Below are 20109 nucleotides of genomic sequence, written 5' to 3'. Positions count from 1 at the left end.
ACGCGGGTCCAATCTCCTATCTGCATGTGCCCCTCCCTTTTGCATGCCAAATTGGCCATTTGGGCCTGTGTGTAACCAACCTTAATACAAGAGATCGTATTACCCAAAAAAAGAAGAAGAAAAAGCCTATGTAACATTGTCTTGGAAGCATGTTGTGCCTCTAAGCTCTTTACCATGCTTGCAGATTTCAACACTGATATTTTGAGTGCAAACCATCTCTCCAATGACTTGGAAACAAAATATGGTGGCACTCAACATATTACCACACGCACCACTATGGGTAGCACAACTACAACTACTTATGTTTGTACGTGGATTGACATTATCAACAACATTTTCTAGACCACCTCAATGTCTACCTTACACTTCCTTCATGCACATTCATGGTAAACGAGAAACCAACCTTCACTCCATGTTGTTGAGATGCCTCCTCCCTTCCCTTGCTAAATCTTGGCAAGCCATTGTGCGTATTCCTCACAATCACTACCTTGTCTTAGTCGTTCGTTTTTTACTTCACATTGATCACCTTTGTAAGCTAGTATAGCATGTGTTATTCGTTCGTTGGTGTTAACCACTGGAAGAACGTTTCACACCTGGAACGAGCTGACCTCTCTCTCTCTCTCTCTCGCTCGCGCGCTCGCTCGCTCTCCCGCCCCGCCCCGCCCCGCCCCGCCCCGACTGCGTGTGCGCCAAACGCAGGCCCGATCGAAGGCAGCCATGCTTCCTACGAGCTCGAGCAGGCATCGGCCAGCTTCGAGTTTTCGCCACAATCTGTTTCTGACACAGTACTTGAGACGAATAGTGAAGGTATGTGCCGTCCGGCTGTCAGATCTCATGAACAATCATTATTCTCAAACGTGCGATAGTTGGAATTATGCAAGCTTCTGCTCCGTTCGTGGTTCATCAATAGCAAGAAACTGCTCGATCCCCGACCTCCAGATGCGCAAGGAATGTATTGAAAACCTTCATACCAAGTGATCCTTTTCTTCCCGTCGATTGATTATCTGCTCAGCGTGTTTTACGAGCTGAGCGATTAGTAGTTCACTAAGTTTTACGAGTGAAGAATGCTCTTTGAAACAAAGATCTCCAAAAGTGTGTTGCTTACGTACCATCGCCCCACAATGGTAGACAATCCACAGGCTAGGAAAGCGGTACCTGATCATTAATATCAGATTGCAACATTAAGAACAGTCCAATGGAGCATATGAGGTTCCAAAATGTGCATGGACCCTGCAGCTAGTAGGATCAACTGGACAGTGGAACTTAAGCAGATCAGTTTGGTTTAATGGCACAGCCATCAGATTAAGCCAGTACTGGGAACTTTCGTAGCATAAATCCTTTTACCCACTTTTATTGCATGTGTCAGTCAGAGCTACATATTTTAAGGGTTGTGTGGGGACAGCTACTGACTGTATATTAGCCTTTATCTCGGTGAAAGTTAATATCTTCTTGTGTCCAGTCGTCATCTTCACTGATGGATGAGGATCTGTTACCTCTTGTTTACTTTTGCTTCTGCAAACACATCTTACTGCACTTTATCTTAGACATTGCGCATAGGGCTGCAACCAAGAGAGGTGAAAGGCAGTGTGGATTATTGAACTGTTTGGAAGGAGGAGCTGTGTTGGGATATTGTATGCAGCCTTTTTTAAGAATTAATAAAGGACTGCATTTTCAGTGTCCCTCCCTTCCTTTGGGCAGCTTATATTCTTCTCCAATATCCTTTATTTCCCTTTCTCCCTTTGAGTGGCTTATCTTTGTCTCCAATGACATTCTTTACTTCCTTGTATGGCACAACTTGCTGCCTTTGTATGCTACACTATGGACAGCTTTTCTATTAGTGGTTTCATGCATTGGTATGGAGACATTGTTCCTACATGAGAGGGATGTCCTTACACGAAGGTTTTTAGTTAGTTTGATTGGTGATATCATCCTAGCCACTTGTTGCGGAGAGGGGGCCTTGCAGGTTTTGAGGGGATGTGGGGATGTTTTGTGAAAGTTCATGATAGAAAAGTGTTTACTTGTTTGTACTTAGCCATGATCAAAGATATGGTTGGTCTCATTAACAATAGTTAAGGTTAGCATAGTCATTTGTGTTCATTACAAGCCTTTGTATTGTGTAACTTGCCCTATACATTGTGTGCATCTACTTTGACATTCCCTAGTTTGGGACCTTGACCTTTCATTGGCTAGGTTTATTTGTGAGTTTGGGATTCGAGCCACTTTATAGGATTGTACGGAGTTTCGTTATTCATTTTGCTTTATTTGCTTGTTCTTTTGGAGAGAGGGAGTGTAGAATGCAAGTTTCTTTAGAGGACTTCTAATATCTACTTTGGTAGCTTCCTCCAGACTCTTTATACTTCTTAACATATAGTGGTTTGTCTTCTCAAGCTCAAGAGCTCTTAGGTCTTATATGCTAGAGTGTAGCAATGTGAACAAGGATACACGGGCCAAGACAAATAATAAAATGAGAGAGAGAGTCTAAAGACGAATGTTGAATAAGAGTGTGTAGATAGTATCACTATAAGAAGACCTCACTAATTCTTACAAGCTAAATGTACATGACCACAAAAGAGGCAACTTATATATAGGCCATAATCCCAACCAAGTTGACCTATTAAAATGGGTTGACCTGTTGCACATGTTGTTTGACTTGCCCAATTAAATGCTTGACCAGCTGAGGTGCTCATTGTTGTTCGATTTCATGTTGCCTTGGTCTATCCAAAGTGGCCGCATGCTTGCTCGGCTTGCTTGTTTGCTTGCTCTCCAATTGCACAGGAGTTGATTCTGTAACATCCCCTCTTAGATCCTAGAGGGATCATGTGCTTTGGTGAAGAGATTTGCCAAGTTATCCTTTGTTTTACAATACTTCACTATGATTGTGCTGTCAATAGCTTCTTAGGGATGTAATGATACTAGATCTTGATATTATCAAAAGTGGAGCAGTAATGGAAGTATAAACATATGCTTTAATAAACAGCTGAAGTACAAGACAAAAGAGAAAGGGAAAGAAAAAACAGTGAAGAACACAATACAGATGAGAACTCAGATGTATGCTCAGGAAACGGAATCCATATATCTAACACGAGATAGCTGTATACAACAATGAGTCATTGGCTGTGTGGGCACTGGAATTGGCTCCTCTCTCAGGTAGAAGATTTACAAGTCAAGATGAGTGACTGACTGGCTGAGAAGGAAGAGCCTAAATTAATAGGACAAAAATATATCCTCAATATGATCATATTGGCCAAGATTTAATGTTGGTCGGCCAGTAATAAATGCTCAATATGACCATAAAATGAAAAATAAAAATGCCTAGATATCCTAAATAATATCCTTAGCCTTTGCATGATAGACTCACACATGAGCTGACATATCTGTTAACACCCTCTCTCAGATCATGGGTGATCTGATACAATACAATGGTACAATGATAATGAATCATAAATCAAACAACATAGAACCACTAAGTAGAACCATGGATACCCAAGCAATGGGTGATCAAGCCACCAGCAAGATACCTCTGAGAGAACTTGATGTCGATGCCGATCGTACCAGCTCTTGAAAATAGAGAAGATCATAGCATATCTCGATGTTTGTTCCAATGTCTCTTAGTAGCATACATGAACAATCTATCAAAAATGCCTTTGGAACATACGTGACCATGGATACCTCCCCTTTGGCCAGACCGCCAAAGTGTCTCCTCATGTGAGCTCAAGACTAGGAGCCAAGATCGCTCTCTATAAAATAAACAGCCCATCATGAACTTGGTTGTCAATCCTACTAGCTCTAGGATTTGAACTTGCCAGACTTCAATCAATTCATTAGGGAAGTCCCTCTCTAGATCTTGTGTATCTGCATAGATGTATAGATGAGACACGACTGCCCCATCTCACCACCCTCTTACACTCCCTCTCTGGCATGGGAGAGTCCTGAGGGATGCGGTCATCACCGCTGCTAGAAAGCAGCTGAGGAAGGGGCCATCAATCCATTCCTGCGATCTAAAGAATCTGAACCTTTCTGTGCCTTGGACTTCTTCTTGGTCGGAGAATTGGAGTCTGAGTCGGAAGCAGATGATGACTCGTTGTTGGAGTCCACATCCCGCTTTATCTTCTTCTCATTCTTTTTCCTGGAAGCCGCTAACTCTTGGCAATCTTTTCGTAAATGACCTTTCTTTCCACAGTGGTAACACTGGGTCTTTGACTTATTCTTCTTCGAACCCCTCTCCGAAGTTGCAAGAGCCTCACTAGAACTTGATGAAAGCCTCCTTTGTAACCTCAATGATGCCTCATGCTCAAGCAACATATGGAGGTCATATGTGTAAAACTGATAGGAGTTGATGATGTCTACGCCCTCAAAGCATTCGCCACTCTATCGAACACCAGAGGGAGTTTGGAGAGTACAAGTCCAATAAGATGAGCCTTTGGAAGGGCAGACTGCATTGTTGAAGCTGGTCTTGGATTTGGGTCACATGAAGTAGAAAAGGTTGGATAGTATCTTTGGCCTTGAATGAAATTTGTTGAAGCTGTCCATAAAGAGTAACTATCCTCATGGTGGAAGGTGTCGCATATAGTAGTTGCAACTTCATCCATACTTTAGAAGATGTCTTGCAGGAGGTAACTGCTTCTGATAGGACTTCTTTGGAAATACACCAAAGCAAGGTCGAGTAAGTACGGGCATCGTTTGAATCCCATGTAAGCATCGCTTCCTCATGGTTGTCTTCCTCAAAATTAGGTGGAACAAGAGAGTGCTGTTGAGGATGTTCAATAGCTCCACAGACCACGTACCATAAGTGCTTCTATATAAACCAAACCTTCATCACAGCACTCCATGTAAGATAATCAAATCCATGTAACTTATCATCAGTGGATGTGCACGAAGGATCCATCTGTAGAGGATTTAGAAGAGAAGTAGACAAAAGAAGGTATTCGGAGAGGGAACACAGCCAAACCACAAGCACAGACTACAGAAAATGAGAGTTCACATGCAGTACTCACCAAAATCTCACCAAAACAAGAAGGAAACGCAGGCAACAGCTGAGTACACATAGGCCGAATAGGAGCGGCAACAAGGCGCCTGATCAGCAGGGGGTAGAAAGACCTGTAATTAGTAGAAAAATCGTAGCAAGAACCTAGAACTTGCAATTTGATACCATGTCAGAAGTGGTGCAACAATCGAAGCATAGACAAGTGCTAAAATAAATTGCAGAACACAAGACATAAGAGAAAGAAAATAGAAGAACATTGCCAAGGAAGAGAACTCAAAGATGTGCTTGGAAAATGGAATCCATATTACCAAACACGAGAATGATGCGCACAATAGTGAGACACCAGCTCCTAAGCACTAGCATCGGTTCCCTCTCTCCACAAAACTTGTAGGTGATGATAATGTAAACAAGGAGGGAGCCGGATATATAAAGAAGAATAGGGGCAGGTTGGCTAGCATAAAATGCCCCAAATAAGCATACAATGACCATAATAAATGCCTAAATAACATAGCCATGCCCCGCATACTAACATGAGCTGTTTGGACTACTTACATCTCATACTCGCACTTCTGGTCAACAACTTAATCAAATGTTAAGCAAAGCATCAAAATTCAACGTTCTTGTGATGAGAAGCAAACATTTGGTTAAATTGTATCCATGTTGATGGTGCTTTACCCTGCATTAGAAGTGTGGATTACCATTGCTATGCATTTCCCTTCAAAAAAGTGGTTGCCTTTTGAATCTTAGAAGATTTGGTGAAGTTGCTTCTCGAATAGGCCATATCAAATTGTTGAATGAAAGTCAAGGCTTTCAATCTATCTTGTGCACCACTAAAGGGCTCAAACTTCACCCCTTTACCACCCTCATATAGTCCTTTGCTGGATCTTTTGGAGTAAAGTTATCATAAATTGGCGGTTGCAAAAAGGGTGCATTTGCTGTATTGGCATTATAACCAGCATATGTGAAGCATTTTCATGACTAGCATTCATTCCTTAAGCCCCATGCATACCAAGGTGCATAGGCATTACCATACATGCCACTTTGTGCCCCAAGTATCATGCCAATGCTACTATATATAGGGTTTTACATTCCACTAGCCATACTCGGATACATTGGGCCTTGCATTTCATGCATTGGTTGTTGTATAGCATATGGATTTGTACATACATCCCTATATGCAGTCCTTGACCAACCATAGCATGGAATATCGTGTCATCACCAAAGTACCTCAGGTGCCCTGTATTTGCATGCATGCCTTGCTGTCCAAAATCCATTGAATTGGCACTACCAAGATGGCCTTGCATTTGTGTATCTTGCCCTTGTGACAGTAGTTGCTTTTGCTCATCACCAACTCTTGGTGTATCTCGAGGCTGCTCAGAAGCTTTAGAGGACGGCATCTTCTTTATGCCCTTGTTGTCTTTCTTCGAAGAGTTCAAAAATCTCGTGAATTGTGGATCCTTGGCCAACCGGGGAAAAATTTCAGGTGTTGCCTTCGATTGAGTCTTAAATTGGTCATCATATTCTTTATCTCCTTGCTGGTCATCAACATCTAGTGGCCTAGAGGTACTTGCTTCTTGCTCAGTACCTACATTTTCAGCTTGTTGCCCAAGTTGTGTGCCTTTTCCAAGATCATGCATTGCATTTTTTCCTTCATTCCGATATCATCATTGCTTGATCCCATCCGAAACCAACCTTCCTTCTCAAATAGGGTGGTAAATAATCTCACTAAGCACTAATTACAACAAGCATAAAATTCACATAAATTGACAATACAAATGTTACCACTTAATCTTGGACATTGGACACTTGGTTGGCCCCAAAAACCAGCACCCCTTGCAATATCTCTTTAACTTGTATTGCTAAAGATTGATGTACATTGAGATCGAGGTTGATCTCGTTCAATCCTCAATACATCTTCAAATCAGCCTTCCTCCTCGGATAGGGTGGTAAAACTTGATCAAGCACTTAATTACAACAATTAATAACTTAGCATAAACTGAAGTGCACACATTATCTTAACAATCTTGGACAATAGACATTGGATTGGCCCCAAAACTGGCACTCCTTTTGGTATTTCTTTATCTTTAATTGGTAATGGATAGTGTACAAGTTGAGATTCCACAATTTTCTTTGCTGATCCAAAAACCCCTTGTTGTACATACAATCAACAAGCAAGTTGGGCCAATTGCCCTTTGATTTTCACCCAGGAATTGCACAAGGGAACCACCAATTGGTCAAATGTTACTCCAATTTACATTGGATGACCTGGCATTTGAAATCCCTATCAATTCTATGAATTTCAGGTGCTGATTTCAGTGTATGATGCTTATTCATGTTAGCGCTGTCAAAAGATGATGTACCAGTGAGACACTAGGGTTTGCGGGGAGGAACATGGAGTGAACTCGGCAAACATGGAGAAGAGAAGAGAAGAGAGAAGAAACTCTGATGAATGGAATGATGAAGATCTGAATCATGGAGTGAATGTGATACAAGGGAACAAGGGTGTTGTAGCACAAGGAAGATGATGAAGATAGCCATGAACCATGAACTGCAATGTCCTCTTGAAGGGGTGCGAGGGTAGTGGAGAGGCTGGAGAGAAGAGGTGACGGATTGAATGAATCAGTCGTAAGGAATGAATGAGAGAGTGGCCTATAAATAGTTAGAGTCAGTCTAGGATGGCGCCCCTTTTTGAGGCTGCAAACCCTAAACGCAGAAACGCAAAACGTGGAAACGCAAAAAATGCAAACTGTGGGTAAAGGGTTTCTCAACACCCCCTCTTAGGCCCCAAAAGGGGAACAAGAGAAAATGTGGGGTGATGTAATGCTACATGTTGAAGAATGATCATGCAGCAGGTGTCACTTGGATAGGGGCCCTCGTGGGGAAGTTGTTCACTTGTCCAAGCGCCCTAGTATAAAGATGATGAAAACATGCAATGCGGAGGAGAAATGTCGGACTTTGTGTGGTGTCGAGAACCATAAGTATATGCCCATTTTCGATCTCATGAGTTGGCTCCATGCTGACCAAGTGACCAAGGCAAGAAGAAGAAGAAAAAGAAGATGTAGAGGATCCCTAAGATCCAAGATTTCCACCTGAAAGGTAACGTGCAGGAAAGAACAGTAGACAGAGTAAACTGGAGAACCTGAAACTCAACCTTGGGAGAGAAGCCACTAGCTCGGTGCATCTATGCGGGAAGGAATACGAAGGCCTCGTCACCAAGTTGCGGTTAAACCTCCAACGCCCCAATCTAAGTAGATCCTCAGGATCTTGGGTATCAATAGGTGAGGTGACCGCTAGAAGGAAGCCATTCCATCCAAGGGTGGAAGAAGAAGGTAAAAGGCCTCCACCAGGGTGTGCGAAGGATTGAGCGGTGTGTGGGGATCCCCTTTGAAACTGGAGGAATAGGAGCCTCCTTTGAAGTCACAATAGATGTAGATGCTCCCTCTTAGAGGGGAAAGAAAGATTAGTCCCCTTTGAATCCCCCTCTGAGGTAGATAGGGAATCCAAAAGCTTATGGATCACGGACTTTGAAATGTTTGAGGATGAAGGAAGTGCCGCCGGTCGTGACGAAGAAAGTATCTGGGGTGGTGAAGAATTCCTAGAGGTGGCCTCTCGAACTTGAGTAGGCGAGAGTGAAGGGTAGGGCTCAGATTGAGCAATGAGTGGGCAACAGTGGTTGCTTCTCAATGAAGCGGATTGGGAAGCCGAAGAAGAGGAAGGAGTCGAGCAACCACTGTCTCTCGAAGGAGCGGATTGGCGAGCAGACGGTATCAAACAATCACTAGCTCTCGATGGAGCAGATTGTAGAACCGCGGGCTGTGGTAGCCACTGTACCCAAAAATAGGTGGGAGAAGACTGTTGCTAGCATTGTGACCATCTCCAGGAGGTCGTAGGGCCAATGATTCTCCATGTGCTTGAAAGGACTTAGTGCGCATCGGATGCGTCTTATTGCCTTGAGCATTGTACTCTGATAGCCGATGCAAAACGATCTTTGTGGCCTAGAAAGGAGAGGTGGAACAGGAAGTGCTGGGTGGGAGACGCATGTACTTCAGGGGGGTGGGAAGCAAAGGTCGAAGTCAGCAAGCATCGGTGGTGTGTCCAGTGATGCCACAGTAGAAGCACCCAATGGTTTGGTCATTTGTTGGTAAAGAAGCTATGGGTACCAGTGTGTCTTGCTGAAGAAAGAAGAGGTGGAAGAGGTCAGCCACGAACCACGAACCGCAATGTCCATCTCAAGGGGTGTGAGGGCAGTGTGAAGTGCGAACTGCAATGTTGCTGTAAGGGGTGGGAGGGCAATGGAAGGGGTGGAAGTGAGCTGTCAGTGGGAGGAGGATGCTACTAGCAGTAAGAGGTTGCAACTAGTGGAAAAACGCATGTGAGGAGAGCAAAAGACAAAAGATGCAAGAAACACCAATAATAGTCAACATGCTAAAATTAGCTCCGAACAATGTGTGATAGGTTGGAAACGGGTGCTAGACTGTTGTGGACAGCAATGGCCAGCTTGGACCGTGATGTCCTCCGCGTCCGGGGTGTGGGTAGCGAGCTGAAATACTTGAAATCTGCAAAAACGAGATTGTTTTATGAATAGAGAGTGATCAGCAACAGTCCCTCTATTATAAACAGCTGCAAACTATGGGTGGAAGGCTGGAAACAGGCGTCAAACTGTAGATGACAGCAAGGGACAGTTGAGACTGCGATCTTCTCCGCGAAAGGGGTGTGGGCAGCAAGCTGAAAACACTTGAAACCTGCAAAATGAGATTTTGATGCAGCGGAAGAAAAAGTGAAGTGGATGCCGAACCCGCCACCGGTCTTTGCCCTCACTGGAGTGAAGGATTTTTGCCGCTGTTTGAGTAGATTCAACTCTGATACGATGTCAAAAGATGGCGTACTTGCGAGATAGTAGGGTTTGCGGGGAGAAACATGGAGTGAACTCGGCTAACATGGAGAAGAGAGAAGAAACTCTGATGAATGGAATGATGAAGATTTGAATCATGGAGTGAATGTGATACAAGGGAACAAGGGTGTTGTAGCACAAGGAAGATGATGAAGACAGCCATGAACCATGAACCACAATGTCCTCTTGAAGGGGTGTGAGGGTAGTGGAGAGGCTGGAGAGAAGAGGTGATGGATTGAATGAATCAGTCGTAAGGAATGAATGAGAGAGTGGCCTATAAATAGGCAGAGTCAGTCTAGGATGGCGCCCCTTTTTGGGGCTGCAAACCCTAAACACAAAATACAGAAACACAAACTGCGGGTGAAGGGTTTCTCAACAAGCGCAAGTCCCAAGGTGGTTGTCAAACCCTAATGTTTGTAGAAACTTAGGGTTTACAGTAGAAATCCTCTTGTTGTCTACCAAATTTGGTTGAGATCTATTGAGAATGACTAAGAAATGTTGAGATCTTTAAAGAAATTACTAGAGAAGTTGAGAGAAAGCCAAGATGAGAGAGAAATCTGATTTTCTTCGCGAGAAAATCGTAAAATCTGACTACTGCTTGCTCTAGCTTGCATTTAACGCAATCACTTATTGCCAGGCACCTTTGAAATGCTATTATTTGATCAACAATGTTGTTGCCAGCCCTTGGAAGGTGTCTCCCTGTTGTCCCCTGCTTGTTGAGGCTCCCAGATGACTGTCTTTTGCAGCAAATTGTTGTTTTCTGATCAGAAAATGGACCAGGAGCTTCCTCTTTCTCTTTCACAGGTTGTAAACTAATTGAATGACTGAGATCCAGCCCGTAGAAACGTTTTGTCAGTTTGCATGGGCATTTTTGCTAAGTGACAGTCTTCTAAACCCATTTTTCAGCATTATTTAGTCATTTAATTATATTTTAGAATTTAATCATCTTGAAAATTAATTTCAGCCCTTCTTATCTTGCTCAAAATTAAATGTGCCCATCCATAATCAAATTGCCTAGAGCCTAGGCTATTTGCAACTTGGGGTGGTCTCCAATCTCTGTTGACCCTTAGATTGGCATTAATTAATTAATTAATGTTAGTTTCTAGTGCCACCACTGACACTTATAGACCAAACAACTATGCTAGGGTCAAAACTGACACCAACTGACTCTCGAAGGCCAACTAGCATAATTTATCGCAACTTTTGCCTTTGACACCCATTGCATCCTTGGGGTCCTTGGCCTATTACCATGAAATAACTGCCATGTGCATCACATGTGCTAAACAACCTTGCACATTTGATTAATAACTTAGGTTATCGGCAAGATTAAAGCATCTTAAAATTTCAAGTCCCTGTGACACATCTTACTGTCCATAGCAACCGGCAAGTATTCAAACTAGTTTGCCCTGTAGTGTGCTTGGGGACTGCCTTCAATTTGCTCCTTGGATAACAAATTTTGCCCCAAACTCAATGTTGGCTGGTTGGTCTCTTGAAATTCTTTGACATCCCCATATTTCAGCTGCTTAATTTCAAGTACTAGGCCATGAATTTTGAGCACTCTTCCCAAGGTGGTTGGTAAACCTTGATTTTTGCTCTGTAAATTAGGGTTTAGCAGCAAAAATTCTTTAATTGCACCTTCTTGGGATTGAATGTAGTTAAGATCTCGAGGGAAGCTATGAATTGGTTGAGTGGAGAGGAAGCTGTGGAGAGAGAAGTTTCAGAGTTTCATCGCCAAAATTGATTGATATTTAATGCTACCTTGCTGTGAATGGTTGTTTTATTAATAGAAGTCCCACATGCAATTGCGTGTCCTTGTGCATCCCAAAATTTCCATCACTTGCTTGTAGACAGTCTATAGGGGCTATCACCTACCTCCAATGGCCTCCTTATCAGTTGAGGCAACTCTTTGACAACCTCTAATGGCTGGGCTAATCAACAATGGCTTGAAAATTGTAGCAGCAGCTCTCTATCCTCCTCTCCCAACCTCCACACATTGAAATGAGGCTCGAATAGCCTGGCCCTCACTTGCATGGGCAAGTTTTGCGAAGTGGCAGTCTTCTAGATGATTTTTTGAGAAATTTTCAGCCTAATTAAATGAATTTTCAAAATATTTATGTTAAAAACTAATTTAATGATTAATTATTGCTCCAAAAAATAATTATACAAACCAACAATGAAATTGGCTAGGCCAAATTGTCATTCAAGCAATCTTGAGTATTTATTAGCTCTTGAATTGTCACTAATTAATAAATTAATGTTTAGTTTCTACTGTCACCACTGACATTGATGGCAAATAAAATCTTCTAGGCCAAAATCTAACACTAAGTACCACCTAGTACGTGCCAAGGATAACATATTACAACTTTTACTTTTAACACCCATTGACTGCTCAGGATCCTTGGCCTATCGTCATGAAATAGCTAACTTGCACATCACATGTGCATCTTGAATTTTAACATTTGATTAAATGCTAAGCAAAGCATTGAAATTTCACGTCTTCGTGACACAATTTCAGCAAGAATGCCACTTCTTTGACTTGCACACACAAGTGGCCTTCCATTTTTGAGCGCGCTTTTGGAGGTGGCAATCAGACCCTAATTTTTGCTGTAAATCAAGGTTTGCAATAGTGAATCATTGAATTCTTTATTTCCAATGGTTGCCATTGAAATGGCTGAGATAACTTGAGAGGTGGTTGGACAATGAGAGAGAATGCTGAGGAGAGAGAAAATTCAGAGTTTCATTGCCAGAAAATGACTATTCTTTGCTGCAGCAGCCTTGTTGTATCAGCCCTTGCAGCTCTTGCCTATAGTAAGAAAGTTGTTACCATGCTGCAAACACCTGCTTCCACTTGTTGCTTGCTGCCCTGATACCTTGGGCTACTGTCACCTACCCCAAAAGTTACTCTTGATGGTTGGTAAATAGAAATTGCTGGTGAACTATTGCTACAACCTTCTTCTCAATTGCTTGACATCTAGAATTACTCTCTTCTCCTCTCCGAGCCTCCAACAAGCCTCCTCTTACTACTTGCATAGGCAAGTCTTGCCAAGTGGTAGGGTTCCAACAATTTTCAGTGAAATTAAATTAAATTTTCAAGTTAACAAATTTGAAAATTAATTTAATGATTAATTCTTGTTCAAAAAAATAATTTCGTTGGTCAACAATTTAATTGGCTAGGCCAATTTGTCACCCAAGTATAACTCAATATTTATTAGCCCTTGAACTGGCATTAATTGATTGATTAATGCCTATGCCTATCATGAGTCACCTTTCAAAGGTACTTGTGGTTGAGGTGATTGAACCAATCATGCCATAGCTTGGTCTAGGATTGAGAAGAATGGAGATAGTGAGAAAGAGTGGCTATGTTCTTTGATTTGTAGACAACATGCTCCCCATAACTTTGGCACAACACGACTTTTGTTTGGCCATCATGGATTTGGAAAGAGTCAACGTCAAACTCAATGATCAGCCCTAGGCGAGAGATCTTGCTCATTGACAAGTGGTGAAAGCCAATCCTAGGTTCATAGAGGATTTTTGATGTAGAAGCACCACCATGCCCATTGGGAATGGCTTGAATCTTGCCAATGCCACGAATAGGGACCGGAGGGCTATCTCCAATGTATAGATTCCCTTGCATTGTATGCAAGTGCTCAAATCCTTACTTGGATGGAGTCATGTGGTGGAAAGTGCCACTATCCATGATCCATTCTTGAGTTGTGGGTACCATCAATGCCACATCCTATGATGAAGATGTCTCCAACACCTCTAATTGTAGAAACATTGATGAAGTTGATCTTCTTGTAATGGCTTGTCTTGCCACACTTGTGGTAGTTGGAGTCCCACTTGGATTTGTCATCCTTCTTCTTCTCCTTGCCTTTCTTCTTTGTGTTTGGGTTTTGGCCCATCAAAGCCTTCAAATTCCCATTTTGTGGAGAATGTAGCTTGAAATTGTCCGATGATGCAACACTATGGGCACCAATTCTTTCCATGTGGTGATATCAACTCATCCAAAAGTGGTTAAAGAAGAAAAAACCCCCTTTGTATGGGGAGGATAGCTCTGTAAACAGAGTGATAGCCATGTCTTTGGAGGAGATCGCCTTCTCCACATTGAAGATCTCTTGCTATAGTGGTTGCAGCTTGTTGATGTGATCTTTTATGGATGTAGACTTGTTGGGATCCATCGTCTGCATCTATAGCTCCATAGACACTTGCTTCACGGGGGTCATATGGTTGTAAAGATGCTCCAAATGCAGTCACATTGGACATGCACTTGTCATACGCTTCACATGTGTCATGGGCAATGTTTGCCGGTGTGCACGAAAGAAATATGAACAAACTGATTCGAGGATTCAACTCATCCCAATGTGCTTGGGCCTTCTCCAAATCAGCTTTCTTGATATTAGAGAGATTGGGGATCCTTGTTTATTGGATGGTTCGATATCCTTGGTCACCAACTTTGCAAGATTGTACAATTCCAGAATGGCTTCCAATATCACATTCTAGATGCTGAAGTTGTTGCCATCTAGCTGTTAATCCTAGGGAAGTGACAAGTGCAAGTAGAACGGGGACCTTTTGGTCCATCAGGGCATGGAAATCCATGTCTGAATCGGTAGATGTCCTTCTCCCACCTTGACAATGTTGTACTTCATGGGTAGTCCCTATCGAACTTGAAAATGCAGCCAACTAGGACTTCCGCTGGTGGATCACTAGTCTTATTCATCAGCAGAGGTGATGAAAATGCAAATTCTGCTCCAAAAGCTGATAATGCAGCCTTCTTAGCACTTCCTTTGTGGATTCCTTCACAAAATCAGGTCCACAAGCCGCCTTCTGATGCTGCACTGGTCTAGGCAGCCCTCCTGATCAGCAGCACTTCTACCTTGGATGGTGTGCTCCTCAGCCCGCTCCATCCCTAGCTTGATGCGCAGCCCTCCTGCTAGCACTTGTATGCTGAATTTGCACTTCCTCTTGTGCACCAAGCTCCTCTAGAGACCTGTCCACCTTTGCTACCGCTGTTGGCTGCTCTGACACCATGTCAGAGTGCAGGAATGTGGAAGTGGATGCTTGGGCTGAGACACAGAATGAAACAAAGAAAAGAGAGTGAGGGAAACTACGAAGAAGATGGATGCTGAAAACTAAAATCTGGAGCAAAGCATGCACAATGAGTGTGTAGATGGTATTACTCTCAGAAGGCCTCTTGAATGTACATGACCACAGAAGATGCAGCCTATCTGTAGGCCATAATCCTGGCCAGGTTGACCTGCCGAAATGGGACCTGCTGCACATGCTGTCCAATCTGCCCAATTGGCCAATTGCTGTCCGCTGCCCTGACTGCTGCCCCTCCAACTGTGTGCTGTCCTGGCCTGCCCAAACTGCTTGCATGCCTGCCCAGCCTGCCTGTCTACCTACTTGCCAGCTGTACAGCAGTGGATCCTCTAATATTATGTAGGGACTACTAGTTGGGTCAATAATGGTTTTTGGAGCCTTTTGTGGTGCAGTTACAAACTTCTAGAGAGTTGGCATATGCGTAATGGGGCTTTCATGAATGCCATTTGTTTTAGAGATGGTGCTACCAACATAAGTTTCAAATGTGGGCCTGTGTATGAGAGAGAGAGAGAGAGAGAGAGAGAGAGAGAGAGAGAGAGTGTGTGTGTGTGTGTGTGTTGGGATACTTAAGTTGTGCACAAGTGAAATTAAGTGAAATGTGAGTCATGGTGACAAGCAAATCTAATTTGGGCAATAGGGAACAATGGCAAAAGGTGTGGAGGACAGATTCTAGTGAGTATTTGAGACAAATCTTGGCCAAAGACATTAGATCGCCTATTGGGAATGACTTTCAATGTCAAAGGGGTTGGAGAATTAAATTATTTAATGGCTTGGACTAAGGTTTGGGAAGAGATGACAAGTTTAAACATTTTCAGGTTCACAGAGGATAGGAATTTAAAACTGAGGTTGGACGCGTTGGGAATAAAGGCCCTCATGCCTTTAAATGTGCTTGGGTGTGAACACACCCTTAGCACTTGTACTTACACATATATATATCTATCTAAAAACCTAAAGGTACACACTCGTCATTGTACCTAAAAACGTGCTCACTCTCTACTCTGCTCTCTCTCTCTCTCTCTCTCTCTCACTTTCTCTGTCTCTCGTTGTGCGTAACGACTGATTGTCTTGATCTTCGTGTCTCTCCCGTCACTACAAACTGGTATCAGAGCTGACTTTTGTGCACACTTCTTGTGAAGAAGACCAGCAGCTGAGCAGCCAATGAATAGGTCGTGAGCTGCAGAAGGTGGGCTGTGGAGAGTGTGACACAGCCAGGCTCCAGTTGATGAACAACTGTTGGACTGGCGAGTGGGGCGACGGCTGGCAGTGGGGCGCTGACCAGTGTGGCGACGACTAGCGGGGACTGACAGGCGTCCGCGTCACGCGATTGACGGGCATCTGTCTTGCGCTACAGGACTGCGTGGGCTGACGACGAATGTGGTAGCTGACTCTCGTGAACGGGCACTGCCATCCCTGATGGGTCAATGGACCTGTCATCCAACTTTTTTTTTTCCCTTCAAAATTTTTAAATTCCTCTTCCGGTTACCGGGTGTTCACCCTTGCAAGCATAGAAGGTAAATCTATGTCTTGAAATTTGGGGGCTTTCCCAAATTTGTGCCCAACACACATTACAGTGTCCTTTGGACCAAAAATTGCAGACATTGAATGCGCAGGCTTCAAATTTTTTTTTTTGGGATTCTCAAATGCAAGTGAGATCTTTCTTGGATGTGTCAATTTCACTGAAATCTGTGCAATCTTGGCTAGAAAATTTGGGGCTTTTCCCAGATTTGGGGAATGTGATGCAGGACAAGCAAATTTGCCTCAGAAATTGCAGGAATTTGTGAAATCGTGCCTCCGACATTTGGGGCTTTTAATGTACATGCACAAATTGGGCCGAAATTTACTCAATTTCTCGACATTGATACACATTGGACCCCGTGCAATCTAGGGATTTTGCAGTTTGGGCAAAATCTATGCAGCATTTGGTCATTTTATGTACATGCAGGTTGAATTCCACACAATTTGGACATTAACACTTGGTAAAATCTGGGGGTTTTGCTGAAATTGCTCTATTTTGGCAAAGTTGGCCTATTCTATGCATGACAGAGAAAATGCAGATGTGTGGTTGATGCTTTGAGCACAAAAATTTTGGGGCTTTTACCGTTCGAGTCAAATTTTATGCACATGGGTACATGAACAACAGAAATTGCAGCTAAAATTTGGGATTTCTCATGTAATGTAATGTATATGCCCTTGGAACAACTGTAAATCAGTTGTGGAATGCTGTAGCACATGGTTTGATGCTTCTGAAAATTTATTTACAGATCTGAAATCTGTGCTTCTACGTGGTTATTTATTGCTGGTTGGTACTTGTTTGTACCTTGGTCACTTGGGTGATAGTTTTGGGGCTACATTTGCTGTTTTTTGGTCACATTTGGGCTGAAAATCATGGCTAGCAGCAATGATAGCAGTAATTTGATGCAGATAAAGAAGCTTGAAGATGCACATAACTTTGCAGTTTGGCAAAAGCAGTGCGACAATATCCTGTTGCAAAAGAAGCAGACAAACCCGATCAAAACCATAAGGGCAAAGCCCGCGGACATGGAATAGGAAGATTGGGATGAGTTAAATGAGCTTGCACGCTCAACCACCGAGCTATCAATTTGTGATGCCGTGCTGTTTAACATTGAAGGTTTGGATTCTGCATATGCTATGTGGACTTGACTGGAAGAACTGTATGCACAGAAGAGTGCTGCAAGCAAAGTGTACTGGCTGAAAAAGCTTATGGATTTGCGTATGAAAGAGGGCACAACAATGTCTACTCATTTCAGTGAGTTTAACTTCATTTTTAGCCAGTTGGTTGCCTTGAAGTTCTTGATTGATGAAGAATTTAAGGCTACTTTCTTGCTTTGCACTCTACCAGAGAGTTGGGATACATTCAGGACTGCTATGAGTAATTCTAATGTGATTCTTTTGTATGCTGATGTAGAGAGTGCTCTACTTATGGAAGAAATGAATCGGCAGAACAATGCATTCAATAAGTCTTTCAGTGCTTTGCATACTAGGGGTAGATCACAGCAGAAAGGCAAATATGATAGCAAGGGATGCAGTAAATCTCGTGGCAAAGATGTTGAATGCCATCATTGTGGCAAGAAGTGTTACTTTAAACGTGATTGCTACAAATGGAAGAAAGAGAAAGGAAAGGGCAAGAAGACAGACGATAGTAAGGAAGAGAAAAAGGACAGTTAGCCTAAGAAGAGCAGTGTAAAATTGAAGAGGTGAATGTAGTCACTCATGACAGTGATAGTTGGAGTGACGTACTCTTTGTCTCTTCACACTTTGGTGCACATGCTTTACTTGTAGACATAGATGATGATATGCATATGGGTTCCATTGCCTCGATATGTGAAACTTAGTGTAGAGGACAGCCCTACATGTGATGATGAGAAGTTTAGAGGGAAAGAAATATTTTGTCACCTTTGTTGACGATGCTACACGAAAGGTATGGGTTTATCCTATTCGTAGCAAGGATAAAGTGCTTGACAAGTTCAAAATATTCTTGGCATTGGTTGAAAATCAGACAGATAAGACACTTAAGTGTCTTTCATTTGACAATGGTGGGGAATATGTGTCCAAGGCCTTTCAAGCATTTTGTGATAGCAAAGGGATAAAGAGGGAGCTCACTGCTCCTCATAATCCACCCCAAAATGGAGTTGCAGAGCGTATGAATCGGACCATACAGAATAAGGTCCATACAATGCTGTCTCATGTTGCATTACCCCATGGTTTTTGGGCAGAGGTTGTTATGATAGCGGTTCACTTAATTAATCGGTCGCCAAACAGGTCTTTGAGGGGGGGGGGAGGGGGGGTTTTCCCAAGAAGCGTGATCGGGCAAGCCAGCTTCATATGCACACCTGAAAGTGTTTGGCTTTGAGGCTTTTGTGTACATTCGTAAAGAAAAACCCAGCAAACTTGAGTCAAAGTCCTGTAAATGCATTTTTCTAGGATATGGTGATGAGGGTGAAATGGGGTATAAATTGTGGGATCTTGAGAAAAGGAAAGTAGTATGCAGCAATGACATTATCTTCCAGGAAGATCGCATGCAAAAACAACTCGAAAAGACTGAGGAGGTCCGTAGGGTTGTATTCCGGGAAGAAATACCTTTTGGACAGCAAAATGTGCCCGCTGTACAGCAGCAAATACCTGCTGTAAATGAACCTGTAAATGCAGAAATGATACTGGAAATGATCAGCCAGCTATTGCCCATGATAATGAGGCACCACATGTGCAGGAACAGCCAGGACAACAAGTTGTTAATGTTGATTTGCAGGCTGAAATGCCAGGACAGAATGCTGAAAATGGAAATTTGCAAGAACAGCCAGCAAACAATGATCATTGGGTTAGGAGATTGTCTAGGGCTACTAGATAACTTGATAGATTTGTTCTTGGTGCAAACAATGTGGCTGATTATGTCATGTTGACAGATTGTGGTGAACCGTCTTGCTTCAAGGAAGGAATGGACGGACAGGACAGCAATAAATGGTATAAAGCCATGTTGTCAGAGATGGAATCTCTTGAGAAAAAGTGCACTTGGGACTTGGTGCAGTTGCCTAAAGGGCAAAAAACCCTTCCACGCAAATGGGTTTATAAGATGAAGGCCACTTCTGGTTCCTCACCAAAGTAAAAAGCAAGATTGGTTGCAAAGGGGTACAAGCAAAAGCATAGAATTGACTTTGATGAGATTTTCTCTCTTGTAGTCAAGATCAATACATTGAGAACCATTTTGGGCTTGGTTGCAATTGAGGATTTGGAACTCATACAGATGGATGTAAAGACTGCATTTTTACATGGTGATTTGCATGAAGACATATATATGCAGCAGCCTAAAGTGTTTGTGGAAAAAGGGAAAGAGAAGATGGTATGTAAACTCAAAAGGAGTTTGTATGGGCTGAAACAAGTACCAAGAGAATGGTATCATAAGTTTGATGCATTCTTGTAGTCTCAAGGCTTTCATAGAAGCTTGTACACCAAGAAGGCATCAGATGGCAGGTTGATTATCTTGGTTTTGTATGTTGATGACATGTTGATTGCTGGCAGGGATACTCATGCCTTGGATTCATTGAAGCAAAGTCTTCATAGTAGCTTTGATATGAAGGATCTTGGTGATGCAAATCACATTCTTGGCATGCAAATACTC

The 20109-nt window shown here is 42.8% G+C and overlaps 1 protein-coding gene across 2 annotated transcripts in view; it reads left to right on the top strand.

Moving 5' to 3' along the window:
* Positions 1–569: 569 nt before the first annotated feature.
* The window catches only part of LOC148018613 (UNC-50 family protein), a 59833-nt gene continuing 40293 nt past the window's right edge, over positions 570–20109 (top strand). Inside the window, exon 1 of one of the 2 annotated variants that reach the window (XM_087661634.1) lies at positions 570–807. In XM_087661634.1, coding sequence (XP_087517760.1) covers positions 718–807 — 90 coding nt within the window. In that variant the 5' untranslated portion in view covers positions 570–717. The remainder of the gene's footprint in view (positions 808–20109) is intronic. The other variant, XM_087661633.1, reaches the window with a different exon arrangement.

This window comes from Lygodium microphyllum, chromosome 21 (assembly GCF_053477565.2).
Source record: "Lygodium microphyllum isolate KBCC chromosome 21, Lygodium_microphyllum_v1.1.10, whole genome shotgun sequence".
NCBI classification, from domain to species: Eukaryota; Viridiplantae; Streptophyta; class Polypodiopsida; order Schizaeales; family Lygodiaceae; genus Lygodium; species Lygodium microphyllum.
This window is presented reverse-complemented; position numbering and strand designations above follow the sequence as displayed.